This window comes from Cannabis sativa, chromosome 5 (genome assembly GCF_029168945.1).
Source record: "Cannabis sativa cultivar Pink pepper isolate KNU-18-1 chromosome 5, ASM2916894v1, whole genome shotgun sequence".
NCBI classification, from domain to species: Eukaryota; Viridiplantae; Streptophyta; class Magnoliopsida; order Rosales; family Cannabaceae; genus Cannabis; species Cannabis sativa.
In genome coordinates, this window is record NC_083605.1 from 7,889,193 (window position 1) to 7,910,646 (window position 21,454).

The following is a 21,454-nucleotide window of genomic DNA, read 5'->3' on the forward strand; positions in this document are numbered from 1 at the left end:
GCAATATATAAAAATATAATATAGAATTTTTTGCAATATTATCGTTAGTGAAAGTTTAGAAGACCGGCCCGCCATTTTACTAATTTGCTTGTATTCGAAGAGTACATGACCAAAACATAAAAGATGAGATTCTCACATGTTCACTAGTCAACACAGCTCAAGAAAAAGAAGTTTTAGAATTAGAAAATGAACAAAAGTGGAGAAATGCACACAATATTAGTTAATAATTAATTAAAGCAAAAGGAAGAACTAATTAACTTGCTTGTATAATTAATCGAATAAAAAAAAGACACAAACACAAGACACTACAATTAAAGAATTACAATACAAACTACTTTGTTACAATCAACAATAGTCCCCCCATGAAGGAGAAAAAAAATGCAAATATCTTAAAAATCAAATCAATTTAGTATCAACCCCCAAAGTAAAAGAAAGTAATAAGTTACTAATAAGAAGAATAACATTAGAAGAGGTAACTAATTAAGTTTACTTGCACAACAAATCATGAACCGTTTTGGATGAAGTGTTGATCACAAAGGTACAATCCATTTTTGCAGATCTCTTCTTCTTAAAAATCATAAACAGGTGTACCTTTCCTTCCAAAATGGCAGAGACACTCAAACTCAAATTCTTGGAACTGATATCACCCGCCAGATGAGAATCTGAGGAGACCTTGTTGGAGTTAATCGACATTGTAATGTTGAAACTCTTTGTTGACCGAGCTTTGACTCGGGCTTTGACCAAAGTGGTCTTCCCAACCTCAGCTCCTCTATATAAGATCGTGGCCGTACTGTTTTCGAACTTGTAGTAGCCGAAGTTGGTGTTCTTCACTTTGACTTCTGCATTGACTTTGATCCTAAACGAAGAGGATTTGGAAGAAGGGTTTATGTTTATGGACTCGATAGAGACTGAGGCTATACGAACTTTGGGTGTTCTGACACGCATAATGAAAACGAAAAAGAAAACTATGATTAGGGTTTGTATTATGACTCCGGCTACTATACAAGCCAAACACTTCCTCTTCCGGCGACCGTCTAGGTTTCCGGTGGTCATGGCTGAAAGAAAATGGTGTGTTTGTTATTTCTTGGGGTTGTTTTAGGAGAAGAGAATGATGAAGATGGTTTTGTAACTTCCAATATTATGAACTGTTTTGGTGTGTAATGTTGTACTTGTATGTTTATATATAAGCTGGTTGTGACTTGTGAGTTATGACAAAGTAAGGATAATTATATGAGAAATGATAAGGGACACTCAAGCATTATAAGAAATGGTACTACATTTTATATTGGATTCTACAATTTTAATTTAATTATAAATTAAACATTACAAGTGGGTATCTTAAGGTGCTTAGGCTAGTTTTTTCTTTTGAAAAAGCATTGTAGGTAGTTAATTAGTAATTTTTTATATTATTTATTAAATCATATGTGGGATTTAAAATTGAATTGCACTGCGTAATTAACTAATTAATCAACTGTAGGAAGCTGTAAAGTATTGGAAGAATACTGATGAAGCTTCTAAGTGAGATTAGAACATAGATAAAATCCTATATAATACATACTAAAAATAAAGTAGAGATAATAATTATTATATCATGCATTAAATTATATATTATAATTCTGCAAGTATCTTCTTCCTAGTTAGTTATGATAATTAATAGTATATATCATATGCGGATATTATTAATATAATATATACATTGTTAAGAGTGAGCTAGCTAGTTAAATTTCTCTATCAGTTGAAAGATGTAATACTAATATTATTACATTAACTAGTAAATTAAAGTTCAGTAAAGGGTTTTCTTGACGTACTTTCCAACAGTACTGGACATACATGTAACGTGGTAGAGAGAGAGAGAGAGAGAGAGAGATCATGTGTGGAATATTTCACAAGGAAGGCATGAAGCCAGAAATTAATATTAACAATAAATAAATTAAATTCATATGAAAGTGACTATCACACGTTTGAAATATTCTCAAGTTGTTGAGGAGGAATAAGACAAGGTTTCCGTGAAGCCAGGCAACCAAGAGAGATCCTCTCCCACTCTTTTTCATCAAAAGAGGAGATCCAATCCAACCCCTTGTAATATGTATTAAACTAAATTTTATAGTTTTACATATGTGCACATATTATGATTACTCATAATTATTCCAGATATAGAAGATCAAGTACGTACTAGCTAGCTAGAGCTAGTAAATTAGTTTAATTATCAGCAAATTAAAAGGATATACAAGACAGTTATTTAACTATATTATTCTAAATATTGACTATATCGATCTTTCTCTTCTATCAAAGATATATGTATAACATACTATATTAATGTTTCAAAATTAAAGAAACAATTATTCTTCAATAAAATCTGTAGCACCTTAGTTTTTATCATACAATTTTATTTAAATAGAAAGAACGTACTCTTTCTCATCAAGTTATCTATGATAATTAATTATTAGGCTTTATATTAATTAAAAGGATGACTAGCTAGCTAGTAGTCCATTTGCCAATTTATAAATTAAAGCATGTAGACAATATTGATGCATGATCTTAGCATGAGATTGATATTGTTGGATAAGGAATCATTATAAGCATTTATATAGTATAATAGCTATAGCTAATCAGTTTTGTGGAATGTGCATATATATGTATAAATATATAATTAATCATTATATATAGTTCGGAACAGGTAAAAGCATTATTATAAGTTTATATATGACACTGTTCCTTTTGATCTATCTATCTTTAACTTCAAGCAATTCGGTCCATTAATTAGAATTCTCCAAATTTATTAGTTTTTTTGTTTCGAAATATACAAGAGCATTATAGGTATTCAGTAGTTAGTGATGTTTTGTATATTAAAGGAAAAATTGCGGTAAAAGTCTCTAAAAAGTTTTGATGCAGACCTCAAAAAATAGCAGCAATAGTTTCCAAGCTCGAAGTTCTAGTAAGTCTGTTCGTCTGCTTTTTAACAGATCCGTTAATTCTTCCCTAAAATATCACGTGTTGATATTAAATGGCGGTATAAGTTTCCAAAAAAATTACTTTGATGTGGATAAGTCCCTAAATATTTACTTTGATGCAGAGAAGTCCTAATCTCAAAAAAATTGTGGTTATAGTCCCTAAGCTCGACATTCTCATTAGTTCGAAGGTACTCAGTTTAACAGCTCTATTTGTAGTTCTTAAAATTTTCACACGTGAAAAATTTATTTGTTTACAACATAAAAATTATTTAAAAATAATTTAAATAATAAAAAAATATCAAAAACTTTAATATTTTCTTTTACTAAAGATTAAAAATTATTATATATATATTTTTTTTAAAAAAAAAAAAAACTTCTACAATTTGCTACCCGCCCTTCTCAGTGGCGGAGGCTTGCCGCCAACAAGTGTCATCCCTTCATCTCCACTTTCTTCCTTGTCCCATCCCACAATTCCATGTAGAAAATCCAAAAAAGCAATTAAGCGAAAAAAAAAGGTAAGAAAAAAAGAAAAAAAAAATCCAAAAAAGCCTAAATAGTTGCACCTTGCTTCGACTCTCTCCCTGAATCTATTCCCCCAGTCGCCATCTCCGGTGGGTGATGGTTTTGGTGGCCATTAATTTTTTTTTTTTTATTTTAGTTTCTCTGGTTCAAACATTACGTAGATTTTGTTTAGAGTAACCCCTCTTGCTAATACAAATTAGAAAGTTTTTGTAAAGCAAACCAAAACTGGGGATATTGGGCTGGGAGTGAACTAGATGAAGAAGAGAGATAAAAAACATAAAAGATAAAAAAAAAAGTTAATTAATTAGTTTTTAAACTAATTTATTTATATTTATTTGTTTATTTTTAAATTAACTTAAATTAGAAATATAATTTGGATCCATAAAAAATCAACACGTATTTTTTTGAAACAACAAATGCAGCAGTTGAATTAGGTACTTACGAACTAATGAGAATCTCTAGCTTGGGGATGTTATCACAATTTTTTGAGATTGAAGATTTATTTGCATCAAAATAAACCTTTAAGGACTTATGCCGCAATTTAATATCAACACGTATCATTTTAGGAAAGAATTGACGGATCTGTTAAAAAGAAGACCAATAAACTTACAAGAATCTTGAACTTGGAGACTATTGTTGGTATTTTTCGAGGTTAGAGACTTATCTGCATCAAAATGAACTTTTTAGGAACTTTTGGTTCAATCTTCCCTTTATTAAATAAAATATGCATATTAAATTACATCAATAGTGATATGCCACCTCTTGTAGTGCTAGTATTGCTATTAGAGCATCTCCAATGGGGGTTGCTCATTGAAGTGCTCTTGCCACATATATAATATGGTCCATTTTTCAAGACCAATTTTATATGAAGTGTTGCTCAATATAGACAATCGCCTCATGATATTTTTTTTCTTTTTTTTTTTTAATTAGAAAAAAATTATTTTTTCCTAAGAAATCATTAATTTAATATGATGTGGGACTATAGTGGATAGCTTTTAGAGTTGCCAACTATTGTAGTATTTTTTAGAGCATTGCCACTGGGCAATAATCAGTGATGTGATAATATTATTTTTAAAATAGATATTAGCGGCAAAACTACCCGAACTTAAAATTTTTTAACACTTAACCACAAAAATCAAAATTTTGATGGCAAAACCTAATAAATCCAGGTTTTGTTTTGCTCTGCACACTTCCATTGAAAAATCTCAGTTAAGTGCCACATTGGACTGTCCACATGTACACAAATATACACGTGAAAATTTTTTAGTGGTTCACGTAATTTTACTTATTAAAATATTATAAAAAATAAATTAAAAATTATAAAAATAAATAAATTATAAAAAAAAAATTATTCTTTTCTTTTTTTTTTCTCTTCTTACTTTTTTTTTTCTTCTTTCTTTTTTTTCTTCAAAAAACCCTAAATCTCTCTCTCTCTCTTCCTCTCTTGATAATCTCTGTTTCCCTTTACTTGTGCAACGCTGGCGCTGGCGCTGGCGACAGACCAGGAGCTCCAGCCCACAAAACAAAAATCCCTAAACCACAAAACCTAAGACCCCAATTTCTCTCCTCCCCCCAAGCTCACCCTCAACACCGTTAATGGCGAGTTTCCCACAACCACGAGACGAGGGTCATTTCTAGCTTCAATAGCTGTGAAAACTTTAGGAAGTAATGGATCTCCCCTCCCCTGAGTTTTTCAGCTCTTGTCTCTCCTCGGTCAACGACAGCTAGGTTCGGTCCTCCCAGATCTGAGCGAGCAACAAGATGAGCTGAAGGAGGAGGAAGAAAAGGATGTGTATTCACATTTTTATGAGCTATAAGCCCAAATTCGTTTTTTTAATTACTGCCATTGTTGAATTTTTCTTGAGGTTTGATTCTTTGAAGCTTTTGAAGTCAGAGAGTTTAGGATATGAAGTGGTGATCGTTGTGGGAGGTGGTGGCTGTTGTGGGTGGTAGTGACTGTGGTAGTGTAATAGATTAGAATTTATTTTGTTCAGGGAAAAAAAGAAAATGAAAAGAAAAAAGAAAAGAAAAATAAAGCTGACAAAAAAAGAAAAAGGAAAAAAAATAATATATTTATTTTTATAATTTTTATATTATTTTTTATAATATTTTAATAAGTAATATTACGTGGACCACTAAAAATTAGTCACATGTATATTTGTGTACATATCGACAGTCCAATGTGACACTTAACTGATATTTTTGGATGGAAGTGTGTAGAGCAGAACGGAACCTGGGTTTAGTGGATTTAGCCCTCAAAATTTTGATTTTTGTGGTTAAGTGTTACGTTCAATAGGTAATAACAAGTCAATAGAGTGAATGTGGTACTCAATTATCCCATCTGTAGATGAGTACATGTGGTGAAAATTGAGGATTAAAACCAAAAAGTTTTTAATGGAGCTTAAACTTAAGAAGTATCTGAAGAGTGGTGAGATACTAAAACTCCACATTTTTGGGCTAGAGGTGGTGTCGCCTCCTATGATAATTAGGAGTATTCTCTAAAGAGTCCATGAATAGAAATTTTTACATGTCCATTAACGGTGCAAGAGCAAGACATGCGGTCTCAAGTAAGCATTAGCAAGGGTATGTGTGTTATCACCGGTTTGTACTAAAAGAATAGTGGTTCAATGCTACGGTAACCAAAATTTCATCAAAGTTTGTGGTACTGCAGTACAAAGGTAAAATTCAAGTTGAAAGATATTTTACCTAATGCACCTAAGTAAAACTTCTTAAAAGTATATATTTATTCAATCAAGTGAATGAATGTTATATTTTGATATAAAATTTTGATTGATTAAATGAATGCTACAAGTGTGTCATACATTTGAATCTAGTGGGGGATTGTTATATTATTTAATCATATAATATGTAGATTAAAATGTGGCAATATATATTATTATATGAATAATATATATTAAGTGTTTGGTAAATAAATTGTGTAACGTATAATTTATTTAACCTAACATTGTACGTAACCTACACTTTGTAACATAGAGAGGAGTTACAAGGTTAATTGCTTTTTTAACTTCTTTTAGTTGATCATATTTTGTGTAATAAAAGAGATGTTGCACAAAATTGATGATATGATTCAAATGTTATGAAATATAATTGTTACAAAATATATTAATACTTATTTAAATGAGAGAATTGAGGTGGTGTGTTTGAATTCTAAGTTTAATCATCTAAACACTATAAAAAAAAATTCATTGATGCTCATTTGGGATGAATTAGTTTCTATCAACAAAGCACTTTGCTAGAAACCCTAAAAGGCTTGATAATTCTGAAAGCTATTTCTCAGAGAGTTCCCTTAGTGCTTATATATATTCAAGTCATGGTGATCCCCACTAATCTACACTCAAAGTTGTGAGTAAGTGTTTATATATATTCTTCTCTTGTTATATATATGTATTACATTGCTTGTGTTGTATTCTTTTTCTTCTACCTTTCATATATATATATATATATGTATATATGCAATATATATAATACTGTGTATATGTGTATTGTAATATATATTAAGTCAATTTCTTATTTTAGTTCTTATATTATTTTACAATAGAGTTATAATGCATTTTAATATTCTTCCATTGTAATAAAATTTCTTACACTTTAGCTATCACTGAAATGGCAATAGTTGTGAATTTCTCCAAAACTGCTTCTATGGGGCTGAAAAAATTGCCTCCAAAAGCTCATTTTTTGGTAGTAATGAAAATAAAATGCAAAACAATAAATTATTTACCGTATAATCACGTAAATCTCTTAGCTTTTAGTACCTAAGGTGAAATGCCCTAATGCAGTGAATGAATATAGGCCAATTGCTTGCTGCAATGTGCTATACAAGACAACAACCAAATTAATATGTTCAAGACTCAAGCATATTTTGCCAGAAATCATTGCTCAGAATCAAGGAGGGTTTGTAAAAGGGAGGCCAATTGCTCACAACATCATGGTTTGCCAAGATCTAGTGAGACATTATGGAAGGAAATCGATAAAAGCTAACTGTCACTACTACAAAAATAGTTTTTCCCGACGTTTTTAAACAGTCGTTTAAAGTATTCTCGTTGGTTTCTATAACCGTTGCCTATATGACCGTCGTAAAACGGGAAAAATAGGCGATGGTTAAAAACCGTCGCAAATGTGAACTTCCCAACGATTTAAAATCTTCGCCTATTACAGGTATATGTGACAGTTTTAAACCGTGCCGTATACTATAGGTGACGATTTTAAACCGTCGCTTATAGTATAGGGCATGGTTTAAAACCGTCGCCTATCCCCTGTTATAGACGACAATTTTAAACTTTCGGGAATGTAAGAAAACAAAGAAAAAAAAATACAAATGGCAAAAAATCTGTATTTTCCCCCATTTTTTTCTGCATTAGTTTTATAATTTTACATTAATTAAAATAAAACAACTAATTAATTTTATTACAATAATAACTAACTTTAAAACATATTAATTTTATACAATTATAAAATAAATATATATAATAAATAAATATATTTATACCGGCTCGGAGAGAGAGAAAGAGAGAGAGGGAGATGGACGGGAGGTGGTGGTGGTCCGACGTATGAGACGGAGATGAGAGGGACACCGACGGGAGGTGGTGGTGGTCCAACGTATGCGACGAAGAGGAGAAGGAGACCGACGGGGGGAGGGTGGGTGGAGATCGATGGACGAGAGAGACGAGAAGAAAGGGAGATCGAGAGAGGGAGGAAGACAGTGATAAGAGAGGAGGGTGATAGTGTGGATGCGTAGGTGGGGTTTTGGAGAGTTACGATTTTCATTTTAGGGTGTGGGAAATGGAGAAAAATAGGTGAGAAGAAATAGGTGGACATGTGGGAAATAGAAAAGAAGTAGGTGGGCACGTGGAAAATTAAATGTGGCGAGAAGTAGGTAACGATTATTTATTGGGCTCTTATACCCGACGGTTTTAAACCGTCGCCTATAAGGGCCCAATAGATTTTACGAATTTCAATTAAAATCGTCGCCTATTCCTGTAATTACTATTATAAACCATCAGAAATACTAATTTTTCTCGATGGTTTTAAACAGTTACTTAATTTTTTTAGCGACGGTCCCCCCCAAAAAAATATTTTTAGGACTGTCGCGAATTTTGACTTTTGTAGTAGTGTGTATGATCAAGTTAGATTTACAGAAAGCTTATGATACGATTGAATGTAACTTCGAGAAGAAATCTACATGCCTTCCAATTCCCAAGTAAATTCATACAGCTGATAATGACTTGTATCAGTACACCTCAGTTCTCATTGCTATTCAACGGATCTCTCCATGGTTTCTTTGATGCAAGAAGAGGTCTAAGGCAGGGTGACCCGATGTCTCCCCTTCTTTTTGTTTTAGGCCTAGAATATTTATCTAGAATTACGCAAAAAGTACGGAAGAAAGAGGATTTTGGCTATCATGAAAGATGCTCTAGACTGAAGCTAAATCATCTTTCCTTTGCAGATGATGTACTATTATCCGGCAAAAGAGACTATAAAATCATTTATTTCATGCTGGAGGGATTGAAATTGTTTTCCAGATCTTCAGGTCTAAATCCCAATCCAAGCGAGTCGGCTATATACTCTAGTGGAATGGACTCTAAAGAAATTCAAAGAGTGATTGATGCATCGGGGTTTCCTAGAAGTTAGGAACCATTCTGGTACTTGGGTATACTCATTTGTGAAAAAAAGATACCAACAAAGGAATGTAGCATTCCTGTTGATAAAATGGCAGCCAAGATTAAAAGTTAGAGTTCGAAGAACCTTTCTTTTGGAGGAAGAGCAATGTTGATCAACTTTGTGCCGCTCACAATACATTCATATTGGAATCAGATTATGGTGCTTCCTAAAAAGATACTAAGAGAAATTGTAGCAGTTTGTAAAGTTTTTTGTGGAAAAGCCAAGCATCAACAACAGAGGCTAGAGCAGTGGCATGGGACATGATGTGTTATGCAAAAAATGAAGGTGGAATTGGTTTCCAAAACATAATATAGAATGGAACAAAGCACCAATAGTTAAATATGTGTGGGCTGTAGCAACAAAGAAAAATAATACGTAGGTCAAATGGGAGCATGACGTTTATATAAAAGGTGAATCCTGGTGGGAACACAAATCTCACCAACAAAGTAGCTGGTACTGAAAAAAAGATTGTAGCTGTCAAAGATGAGGTAAAAATTCTTACTCATATTTGCCTATTTTCGAATGAGAACTATAATATATGAAAGGGATATCTATTGTTTCATAACTCTCGAGAAAGAGTGACTTGGCATAATCAAGTTTGGGGTAGATTTAATACTCCCAAGTACAACTTCATCTATTGGTTAGCCATCTAGGAATGTTGAAAACCAAAGAAAAATTACATAGATTCAATGTATAATTAAAGATGCCAATTGTGTGCTTTGTCAAGCAAAGGAGGAAACTTTGGAACACTTGTTCTTCCACTGCTGTTTTAGCCAAATGTGTCTTCACCAGATGAAGAGTTGGCTCGGCTGGCAGTCATCCTCTATTTCTTTAGAGAAGGTGACAAGATGTATTGAAAGAGCAAAGATATCTCGTTTCAAAAAGAAGGTTTATGCAGCAGTTCTAGCTTCTCTATTGTACAATATATGGAGAGCTAGAAATGGGAGAATTTGGCTAGAAAAAAATGTAAATATAGAAGTTACAATGCATAGAGCAAAGAATAATGTAAAAACTAGAATATTGAGCATATGGCCTAAGAAAGTTAGCCTAAAAGATATTGAGTGGTATAATTGTTTGTAATAGCGAAATTGATTAGACCATTATGGCCTTCATTGAAGGTGCATGTAATTTGTAATTGATATTTGAGTAATGAATACAACTCCTAATTTATCAGAAATAAATAAATAAATAAATATCTCCAAAAATAAATAGACCACCAAAACTACCTTAAATATGTACAAATATAGTAAAAGTTTCTACTTGCATTGTATATCTAAAACAATTTTCTTATACATATTAATATTAATAGTGCAATTCATTTCAGAAGATCTCTTCCTCTTGATCAACTTCATCATGTGAAGTGTCCCATTCATCGTGGCTTTAGCAGTCAAAGTCAAATATCTAGATTCCATGTCATCAACATAAATAGAATTTGTTGCACCCATTTCAGCTAAGAAACTAATCTTCTTGGTTGACCGAGCTTTGACTTTTCCTTTCTCGACCAAGGCATCACCATTAACTAGGGCAACATAAGTTCCCCTGTTGAAGAAGCTAACCGAGGTCCTTTCGTAATCGAAATCGCCAAAGTTGGAACTCTTTATGCCAATTTCAGCTTTGAATTTCATATCAATGGTGTTGTTTAAGCTATTCATACTGAGCTCATCAATAATGATTGATCGAATCCGAAACTTTGGACTGTTGATATGAAATATTGCTACTGAAAACACCAAAATCGCCACAGTTAGGATAAATACGATTACTGCCACCAAATACAATTGTCTCATGTTTTTCTTGTATTCCAACTCCTTAGAATAATCACGATCGGACTCTATCGAAGTTGTGTCTTCATCAAAGTCGAATTCATCATCATCATCTTGGGAATGAACTTGTTGATTTTTGGCAGCCATATTTGCATGCATGGATATGGATTTAACTATAACACTCTTTGATTTTGAGTGTAGAATTAGTATAAAGTACTATATGGCGTTTATATAGAGAGAAGATTTCACGTAAAGAAAAAGTATATATTAAGGTTTAATTATCACAATAGAGATGGCTCGTAACTATTTATAGGCTAATTAATGGGACGCGCATTATAATATTTATATATATAATATTATACTAAGCCAAATTTGAGATGGAAAGTAAAATATTAATTACTAGATTGTGCAAGTGCATGCATAAGGGGGTTTCAACCAACGACTAGTCAAGGGGGTTTCAATGAGCATTAGGTAATTGTACGTGTAGATTTAGTCAATGAAAATCATATGTATAATACAATCATCATATTTAATGTAGCTGAAAAGTAATGGAAGCTTGACCTAGTAATTTCTCATGTAAAAAAAAAGAGAAGATCAAATTTGAGGAACACGTAAATGAATTTATTGTAATAAACTTCAAAAATATTTTTAATTATGTTATAACATATAATCACTACAAAAACTGTTATTTATAGTGACAACTTTTTAGTTATAAATAAATTTTTTGTGACTAAATATGACTTTTAGTCACAACACAAACTTACTTGTGACTAAAACATAATATATAGTTACAAATTGTCACAACAAGTATTGTGATTAAAAATACATTTAGTTACAACAAATTGTAATTTTTGTAACTAATACCTTTAATCACAATTTTTGTTGTGAGTAAAAGTAAATTTTTTTGAAGTGATCATTAATCGATATTCATATAAAAATAATTTAAATTTATAAAAAAATATGTTAAATTATAATATAAATAGTAGTTTAAAGTAATTTATCTCGATCAGTAATAATAAAATTGCTACTAGAGAAATGAATACATTATATTTGTTCGGTTAGGCTGAATAATAGAACAATTTTTTTTAAAAAAATTATTTTTACTCGTTGATTTTTTTTATTTACAACAATAATTTTTAGTAAAAAAAAATAAACTGTTTTTTTTAGTTATTTTATAGTTTATTTATATGTATTATAGTTATCAATTGTTATGATTGATGTTATTTTACTGGTTATTTTTTATTGTTTTATAGTTAATTTATAGTTATCGTGACTTTGAGGTTGATTTCTATTTATTCTTTAGTTTTTTTTTTTTTTTGAGCAAAGTGTATTTTTATAATTTTAAAATTGTACAAGCATATGTAATTTTGTAATTAATATTTTTAGGCCTTAAAATTATAAATAAAACATGAAAGAAAAATATTTTTAAAGATTCCCTTAATCAAATGTATATTTAATTCTTTTCATTTTAATAAATAAAGAAACAACTTAATCTCTTGTCCATTAATTGCTGCATTTTAAGTAACCCAAACATACAATTCAATTAAAAGACTAATTTAATTCAATGATTGAATTGGATTTAATTTTTTAGGTATAATTGGATTGGATGGGATGATAATTTTTTAAATCCAATTACTAATTAAATTAGATTAGATTAGAAGAAAAATATTTGATTGAACTGGGTGTCCAATCCTAATATACACTCACTACCAAAAATCTTAGATTGAACAAAACTTGTAACTAAAAGTAAAAAAAAATTGTGACTAATAATTATCAATTATTATTTTTATATTGTGACTAAAAGATTCGTAACTAAAAGTATTAGTTACAAAAATTACAATTTATTGTGAGTAAATGTGTTTTTAGTCACAATACTTGTTGTGAGTAAATTTAAATTAGTCACAACTTGTATATTAAATACTATATATGTTTTAGTCACAAAATAATTAATTTTTTTGTTGTGACTAAAACTCACATTTAGTGATAAAAAAATTTATATTGTGACTATAAAATTATTACTAAATGTAAGTAATTTTAGTAGTGAATATATTAATGTGTCACTTTATAATTAATTAATTAATTAATAGTTTCTCATTATATTAATTAAATCAAAATATCCTATTTAATATGCACCAATAATATTATAAGAAAATGCTTAGGTAGAGTCATTATAAGTTAATGATAACCATTCTAAACCTAGGAAAAAATTCCAAAAATTGCCCTTACTTCCAACTTAAGTATCTATAGGTCTAGGGATAAAATGGTCCAAGATCATAACCCCCCCTAAACCCATCCAAATATCGCATATGTTTGTCCCACTAAATAAAAGGTTCAAAACTCACCCATGTGACTCTAATGGTTATCCGTCGTATTTTCCATTGTCGCCGAGTAAAAATCATTAAAATTATAAATTTTACAAGTAACTTACGTGCTTCTTTTGTAAGAAACTTGGGGATGTGAAGAAGTAATGTCCCAAGTACATCTCATGGCGTATGAAGAAAGGTAGACTTTTTACCTTTGTTTGTTATAAAGTTAGTTTGACTTTTGTACCTGGTAATACATGGTGGGTAGATACTGGTGCTACTACTCACACAACTATTTCTATGTAGGCTTACATTTGAAGCCGACTGCCAAATAATGGTATAAGAGGGCAACACAATTTCAGTTGAAGCAATTACCACCACTACTAGATAATTGGGCTTTAGTAACACACATTGAGTAACTCTAAAAGTGTATAGTGACACTTCAACGCGCGTCACTAATGAGGTTGACTAGAAAAGCAGTTTTTTGTGACACTCCACACGTGTCACTGAAACCTTTTGCATTCACTCATTGCGCGTCACTGTAAGCATTTAGAGTCAGACTGAAAAAGTAACATCAACCCACAAAAAGTGTCACTAAATCTTTTTTTTTCCTTTTTCTTTAATTTTTATTTTTATTTTAGAGATATAGTGACATAAAAGAATCACTATCTTATTTTTTTTTTAAAAAAAATATCTATTTAATTTTTTAATTTTGATTTTATACATTATAAAAATTATAAATAGTAATTTAATTAATTGTATATGAATACTATTAAATTTAAGAATTATAAATACTATTATAATAATTAATATAAATCTGATATATATTAGAAAATTTACCAATAATAGGAGATTACTATTTTTTTTCCACTTTTACATTTTAATTTTATGCTTTTTATTTTTATAAAACTTATTTTACATAATCACCTCTAAATAAATATTTTATAATCAATTTTAAATTTTCTTCATAAATTTACTAAAAATTACAAAATAATCACTAAAAATTACAAAATAATCACAATAACATACAATAGTGTAAACTAAATACAAATCCCTAAATCAAATTCTATCAAACAAATAGAAACTCATATTAGTTATACATCAATCCAAGATAAACTAAATATTAAAAAATAAAAAATAAATAAAATCAGATGTATGAACAATACACAGTTCCTTATCTCTTTGTCTCTCCCTCTTGACTTAAAATAAAAAACCCTAAGAATACACTATTTATATGAACCAAATCGGTGTTAACCATGAACCCAGAACTGCAGTGCACCACAAACAACAAATCATCGTCGACCACCATCTCGAAATGCCAAACGTAACTCCGAAGATCCACCGACGAGATTCAAACACCTAGATCCTAGATAGATTCAAACAGTTTTCACATTTAAAGAGAGAGAAACAAAAAAAAAATACCGATTGAAAAGAGAGATCGTCGGAGGCCATTTGGCCGTGTGGTCGCACGAGTTCGCCGGAGGAGAGACGGTTCGTCTTAGGATTGACGAGTTCGCTGCCTGTTGACGAGTTCGCTACCTGCGTCTTTGCACGAGAGAAACGACCAACATTTGGCCTTTGGTCGCTTCTTGAAAAAATAGAGAGGGAGAGAGCGGCTGAATGTAGATTAGGGTTTTTTTTTAAGTCAAGAGAGAGACAAAGAGCTATATATATATAAAATATTAATTTTAAATTTTTATATCAGATTTTTTTTATACTTTATATTTAAGATAATAAAAAAAATAATATTTACTTATTTTTTTAAATTAAAAAAATATTTACTTATTATTTCTTTCAAAAAAAAATTAATATAGGAATATATTAATTTTTTTATTTACTTATTACTTTCTTTATTATTATTTTATTAATATTTATTATATATAGTTGTACATATTTTTTTTTTAATGAAAGTATTTAGCTACTTTTTTTTTGGATAGATTAAAAGATTTTTTTAATACATAATATAGTGACGCGCCAAGTGTGTTGGGAGTATGTTTATCCAATCACGTTTGGCGTGTCACTGTAAGCCAATATAAATTATAAAAAAAATAATATAAATTATGGGAGTTACTCTTTAGTGACACCTCATATTTTTAGTTACATGCATTATGGGACACTAACACTGAATTTGTAGTCATTTTGTGCGTGTCACTAAAACTCACCTTTAAATTTTTAGTGACCCATATTTTTGTGTGTGTCACTAAAACCCAATTTTATAGTCATTTTGTGCACATTTAGATTATCTTTTAAGACTAATAATTTTATTGAATTAAATGGAAGTTATGTAGTACCGTCATTTAGACAAAATTTTATAGTTATTCTTGTTCATTTTAGACTAATAATTTAGTCTCCTTTTAATTCTACTTAGTTACGATTGGTTCTTTAATTGATAAACTACATATGATTAATACAATTACTTCATATAATGAAACCTTACAAACAACATCAAAAGGTACAAAACAAAATTATCAAATCAGAATTACATTACCTTATGGCACTAACACTTAGAGCATCTCCAAGGAGAACATCAAATTTGATGTTACACTATCACCAAATTTAGTGTTAAAAATTATCTTCTCTCCAACCATAACACCAAAAATTACACTAAAAAATATTTTTTATTATTATATTATTTTTTAATAAAATTAAAAAAATTAATATTATATCAATTGTTATATTTAAATAATAATTAGTGCATCACTTTTAAATTGAAAATTTAATTTTATTAATATAAAATTAATTTATGGTATTCACATTTAAATTTACACACAATAAATTAAAATATACTTTTATAATGTACCCTTCTAAATAAAGAAGTCAAACATATAACATACAGTTTGAATCTTCTTTTCGGCATGTTAAATTTTTTTGAATTTTTCAATAACATACCGGATGTGTTAAATAATTATAATGTACATGATCATAAAAAAAATAAACTAAAAAAAATTTCGAATCCAAAACAAGTAAGAGTATATCAATGCATTACTTTAAAAAAATATATTGTAATTTTATAAATATAAATAATAATATATATAATTATTAAATATATAAAAAAAAATGAAAAAAAAATGCAGTGTGCTACAGTGCACTGCATATATGCCGTGCACTGTAGCACAAACGGCAATATGCAGCCGTAGATGCCGTGTCCTTGGAGAAAATCTCACACTAAATATAGTGTTTTGATGGCTCCTTGGAGAAGCCCTTAGGATAAATCTCCAAAAGGAGAATAGGGAGATTTGTGTCAGAAAAAATACTTGCACCCCTTGATTACATTGACCTTGATGTGTGTGTCGAATGTATCAAAAAGAAAATAGACAAACATTAGGAAGTTAAGTGCCCGCAAGAGTTTTAGTGTCTTACAAATGAGACATATTGATATATGTGGTCCATTCCCTACAACTTCTTGAAATGGCAAACCGTATTTTATCACGTTTGTAGACAACTATTCTCATTATGGGTACTTGTACCTTATACATAAAAATCACAAGCCTTGGACATTTTAAGGCCTTCAAAGCCTAAGTTGAAAATCAACTTGGTGAGAAGATTAAAGTTGTGAAGTCTAACTGTAGTGAATACTATTGTAGATATGACATATCAAGTGAACATCGTTCATGACCTTTAGCCAAATTCTTAGAGGAATGAAAAATCATCCAGCAAATTGCAATGCTAGGGCAACCTTGCATGAATAGTGTTGTTGAGAGACGAAACAAAACGCTTAAGGATATGGTAAGCATGATTAATCATTCTTCTTTACCTGAATCACTTTGGGAAAAGGCACTTAAGACTACAGTCTATATTCTAAATAGAGTACATAGAAAATTGGTAGCTATAACCCCTTACAAACTATAGATAGGCAAAAAAGCCTAGTATTAAACACTTACACATTTGGGGTTGTCCAGTTGAGCCAATGTCTTTTTAGGCCCCACATGAAAAGAAGCTGGACTTAATTAAGAATATATAGTAAACTACTATTTTGTTAGGTATCTTGAAAGGTTGAGGGGTTTTAGGTTTTATGATCCCTCAGTCAAGTCCTTTTTCGAGACAGGAAATGTGAGACTTCTTGAGCATGTTGTGTTTGAGGGGGATAAAGTAAGAAATGTTGTTTTTTGAAGAGAAATAAATTCTTCTACAAAATATTATTTTTGACAATGATCAATCTATTGACATTGTTAAGACATATTTGAAGACAACAATTGAGGATTCAACTATGGAACTCCTTATTCAATATCAAGAGGTTGTTCCAAAAGAGCGAACATAAAAACCTCAAGAGGAAGTGCCACTTAGGCGATTCACTAGAGAGAAAAGAAAAGCAATTTCAAATTATTTTATTGTGTTCCTTAAAGAGCATTCGTTTGACATAAAGACAGTGGAAGATGATCCAATTAATTTTTAACAAGTCAAAGAAAGTGTTAATTTTCAAAAGTAGATTGATGCTATGAATGATGAGATGAAATCCATGAAGGACAATGACACTTAGGATCTTGTCCAGCCGCCAAGGGTTTTATACAAAAGAAAGGCATTGATTATGTTGGCTTTTATGCCCTAAATAAAACTCCATTTCAATGTAATCTATTTTATTTTATTTTTTTATTTATTTTTTTTTTTTGATGAATCAGAAGATTTCATTGCACAAAACTTTTATTTACATCCTAAAAGCACCAACATTGGCCTCAATAAATCTATACAATTATTTACAAATTATCAAACCAATCTCTATCTTTGATTTTCACTTTTTGAGGCAACACAAGCATTGTTCTAGTTTTAACCACCTGCTGTAGCCGCTGGATTAATTCCTCAACTTTGGGGACTTTCTTTTGCCAAATGAGCTCATTCCTTGCCTTCCAAATCAAGTATACAAGTGCTGCAATACTTGAAGCTTTGACATTTTTCCTGAATTTAGTTTGCTTAACTGTTTTGAGAACTGCCTGCAATGTATCGGCCTGAGTTCTCCACTGCAGCCATTTCTTCACCTGCACCAGACAATGCTGGGAGAAAACACACCTGAAGAACAGGTGTTCAGTTGTTTCATCATCACTGTTGCAGAAGCTGCAGACTGGAGAGTCTATTACACTAAACCTGCATAAACGTTCTCTGGTTTTCAGCCTCTGCTGAATGGCTAACCAGGTGAGAAAACTGTGTTTCGGGGTGTTGATTCTAGCCCAAACCTCATTACACCAGTCCACCTTTTCATGCTCTTGAACCAGTACCCTATAACCTGTTGCAATCTTATACTCTTCATTTGAGAATTCCTCATGGTTCAAAGATTGCTTCACTAACTCTTTGATAGACACCAATTTTCTCCAATACCAACTACTACCTTGGGGAGCCTTGTACTCCCACCAATTATGATTTTTTATATATACACAATGCACCCATTTCACCCAAAGATTATCCTTTTTATTAGCTACAGCCCATATGTGTTTAAACATGGCAGCTATATTCCAATGAGCAATGTTCAAAAGACCAAGCCCACCTTCTTTTTTCGGGTAGCACAACTTTTCCCAACCAACAGCTCCAGCTCCTTCCATTAAGCTCTTCCCTGTCCACAAGAAGGATCTACAAATTCCTTCTATTTCTTTAATGACTTTTTTAGGGAGAACCATGATTTGACTCCAATACATATGAATTGTACTAAGCACAGAGTTAACCAACACCAATCTCCCAGCATATGACAAATTTCGGGTTGCCCATACCTGTATTCTTTTAGTTATTTTTTGAGCAAGTGTGACACAATCCGAGGCTGCAATTCTCCTTGCACATATGGGAACTCCCAAATACTTGAAAGGAGCATCCTGCCTCGAGAATCCTGTCATGTCCAGCACCCTTTTAATCTCGCATTCCTCCATTCCACTGAAAAAAAACAGCAGACTTACCCTTGTTTGGCGTTAAACCAGAAGTGTTTGTGAATAATTTGAGCCCTTGCATCAACAAATAGACACTTTTAAAGTCTCCCCTACAAAACAACAGCACATCATCCGCAAAACTAAGATGATTTAGCTTCATTTCTACACTTCTCTCATGATACCCGAAATCTGTTTTCCTTCCAATCTTGCTCATAATTCGGCTTAGATATTCCATGCCCAAGACAAAAAGCAAAGGGGACATTGGATCTCCTTGCCTCAAACCCCTTTTTGCTTCAAAGAATCCATGCATGGATCCATTGAACATTAAGGAGTATCTAGGCGTTCGGATACAAGTCATGATCAAACTAATGAATTTCTCCGGGAATTCAAAAGCATGTAACATTTCTTCCAAAAACTCCCAATCCATTGTGTCATACGCCTTTTGAAGATCAAGCTTGATCATACAATTAGGCTTAGAATCCTTCCTACCATAATTCCTAATTAGATCTTGGCAAATCATGATGTTATGAGCTATATACCTGCCTTTAATAAATCCTCCCTGGTTTAGAGAGACTAATTCAGGCAAGATGTGTTTAAGTCTAGAACAAATCAACTTGGTAGCCACCTTATATAGCACATTACAACAAGATATAGGCCGAAAATCACTCACCTTATTCGGGCATTTCATTTTAGGAATCAAGGTAATGATAGTTGAGTTAATTTCTTTTAGCAGATTACCTGACTTCAAGAAGGAGGCTATTGCTTCACAAGTTTCACCCCCAACCAGATCCCAGTTATCTTGAAAAAAGTAACTCCCAAAACCATCTGGCCCCGGACTCTTCACCCCAGGAATGCTAAACATAGCTTCTTTAATTTCCTCATTGGAAAAATCTGCCATCAAGGTTGCAGCATGTGTAGGTGTTATCAATGGTCCCTCCTTCATGACTGAATTTTTAACCGTCGTCCTGCCTACCATGCTTGTCCCCAATAGATCTTTGTAGTAATCTAGGAAAGCCTGAGTAATCTTCTCTTGTTCATCTACTCTTTCACCTTGAGCATTGACAATGGATAGGATTCTATTTTGCCTTGTTCGGTCCTTGATACTCGAATGGAAAACAGATGTGTTGGAATCCCCATTTTTAATCCAAATGGCCTTGGATTTTTGTTGCAGAAAAGAGATTAGTGCTTTATGTTTTCCAGCATACTGCTCACGAACTGCTTTCTCTTGCTGCATTAATGTTTCATTTAACGGGTCCAGGTTCAGTCTTCGTTGACACTCAGTCAATAGCTCCTTCACCCTCATTTCTTCTCCCTGTATATCAGCAAAACCAGACTTGTTAATTGCTGCTAAAACAGGTTTGAGACGCTTCAGTTTAGTGACTAGTTGATACATTTTAGTTCCCACAACCGATCCCTTCCAACTATCCCCGACTTGCCTTTGGTAATTAGGAGAACTCGACCACATTCGAAAATATTTAAACGGTTTCCTACCACTTGGAATTGATGGGTAAACCGTCAATATTACGGGGGTGTGATCGAAGAGTTCCTCCTGCAAAAATAGTGCCTCAGCAATCAGATATAAATTCAGCCAACTAGGATTTGCCATAACTCTATCAATCTTAGAGTATATTCTATCATCTCCTTGTTGTCTATTATTCCAAGTAAAAAAATTCCTGCCATATTTCACATCTTCTAATTGGCACCTGATTGTACACTCCCGAAAAGCTGTTGGTGTAAAATGTGCTCTCTTCCCAATTCTTTCTCACTTCTCAAGAATATCATTGAAATCCCCAAGCACTACCCATGGTTCATTAGATCTCAAACCCTCTAATTCTTTCCAAAGAAGCCTCCTATCCTCTTCCTTGTTAAAACCATAAATAAAAGAAACAAGAAACTTGTTCCTATTATCCATGGTTGTAACCGAAAGATGAATTATTTGGCTTGAGCAAAAAAGTATGTCAACTATGTAACTCAAAGGATTCCATGCTACTAAAATCCGCCCCCCTTTATGCCAAGCATTATTTGCCGTAAAACACCAATTGGAAAACATTCTAACATATAAGGCTCCAAGACTCGAAGCCTTAACTCTCGTCTCAAGGAGACCAACCAAACCAACATTATTTTTAGCAATAAATTGCTTAACATCCATTTGCTTGTGTTGATTGTTGATTCCCCGGACATTCCAACTTAGAATCCTATCCATTGTTTAAAGGAGGTTCTCCCCCTCCTCTAGTTAATATCTCTTCATGCACTTCTTCAGTCACCCGATCCTCTTCCTTCTGCAATTCATATTCTTCCTCATTCTGTAAAGCAGTATACTGGTTCGAGATAGATGCTTCAGCAGGAGCTTGCTGATTTTTAAGCTTCCAACCCTTCACCACTTGCTGAAACCCATC

General features: G+C 31.9%; 1 protein-coding gene across 1 annotated transcript; it reads right to left on the minus strand.

Annotated features, from left to right (window-relative positions):
- Positions 1–245: 245 nt before the first annotated feature.
- Positions 246–1,300, minus strand: LOC115702030 (late embryogenesis abundant protein At1g64065). Its single transcript, XM_030629491.2, has one exon. It carries the CDS (start codon positions 1,051–1,053, stop codon positions 487–489), a length of 567 nt encoding a protein of 188 aa, XP_030485351.2. The 5' UTR covers positions 1,054–1,300; the 3' UTR covers positions 246–486.
- Positions 1,301–21,454: the final 20,154 nt, after the last annotated feature.

Excerpts from the sequence above, each read along its gene's own strand:
- LOC115702030 (XM_030629491.2), bottom strand. The coding sequence starts at position 1,053 with ATGACCACCGGAAACCTAGACGGTCGCCGGAAGAGGAAGTGTTTGGCT.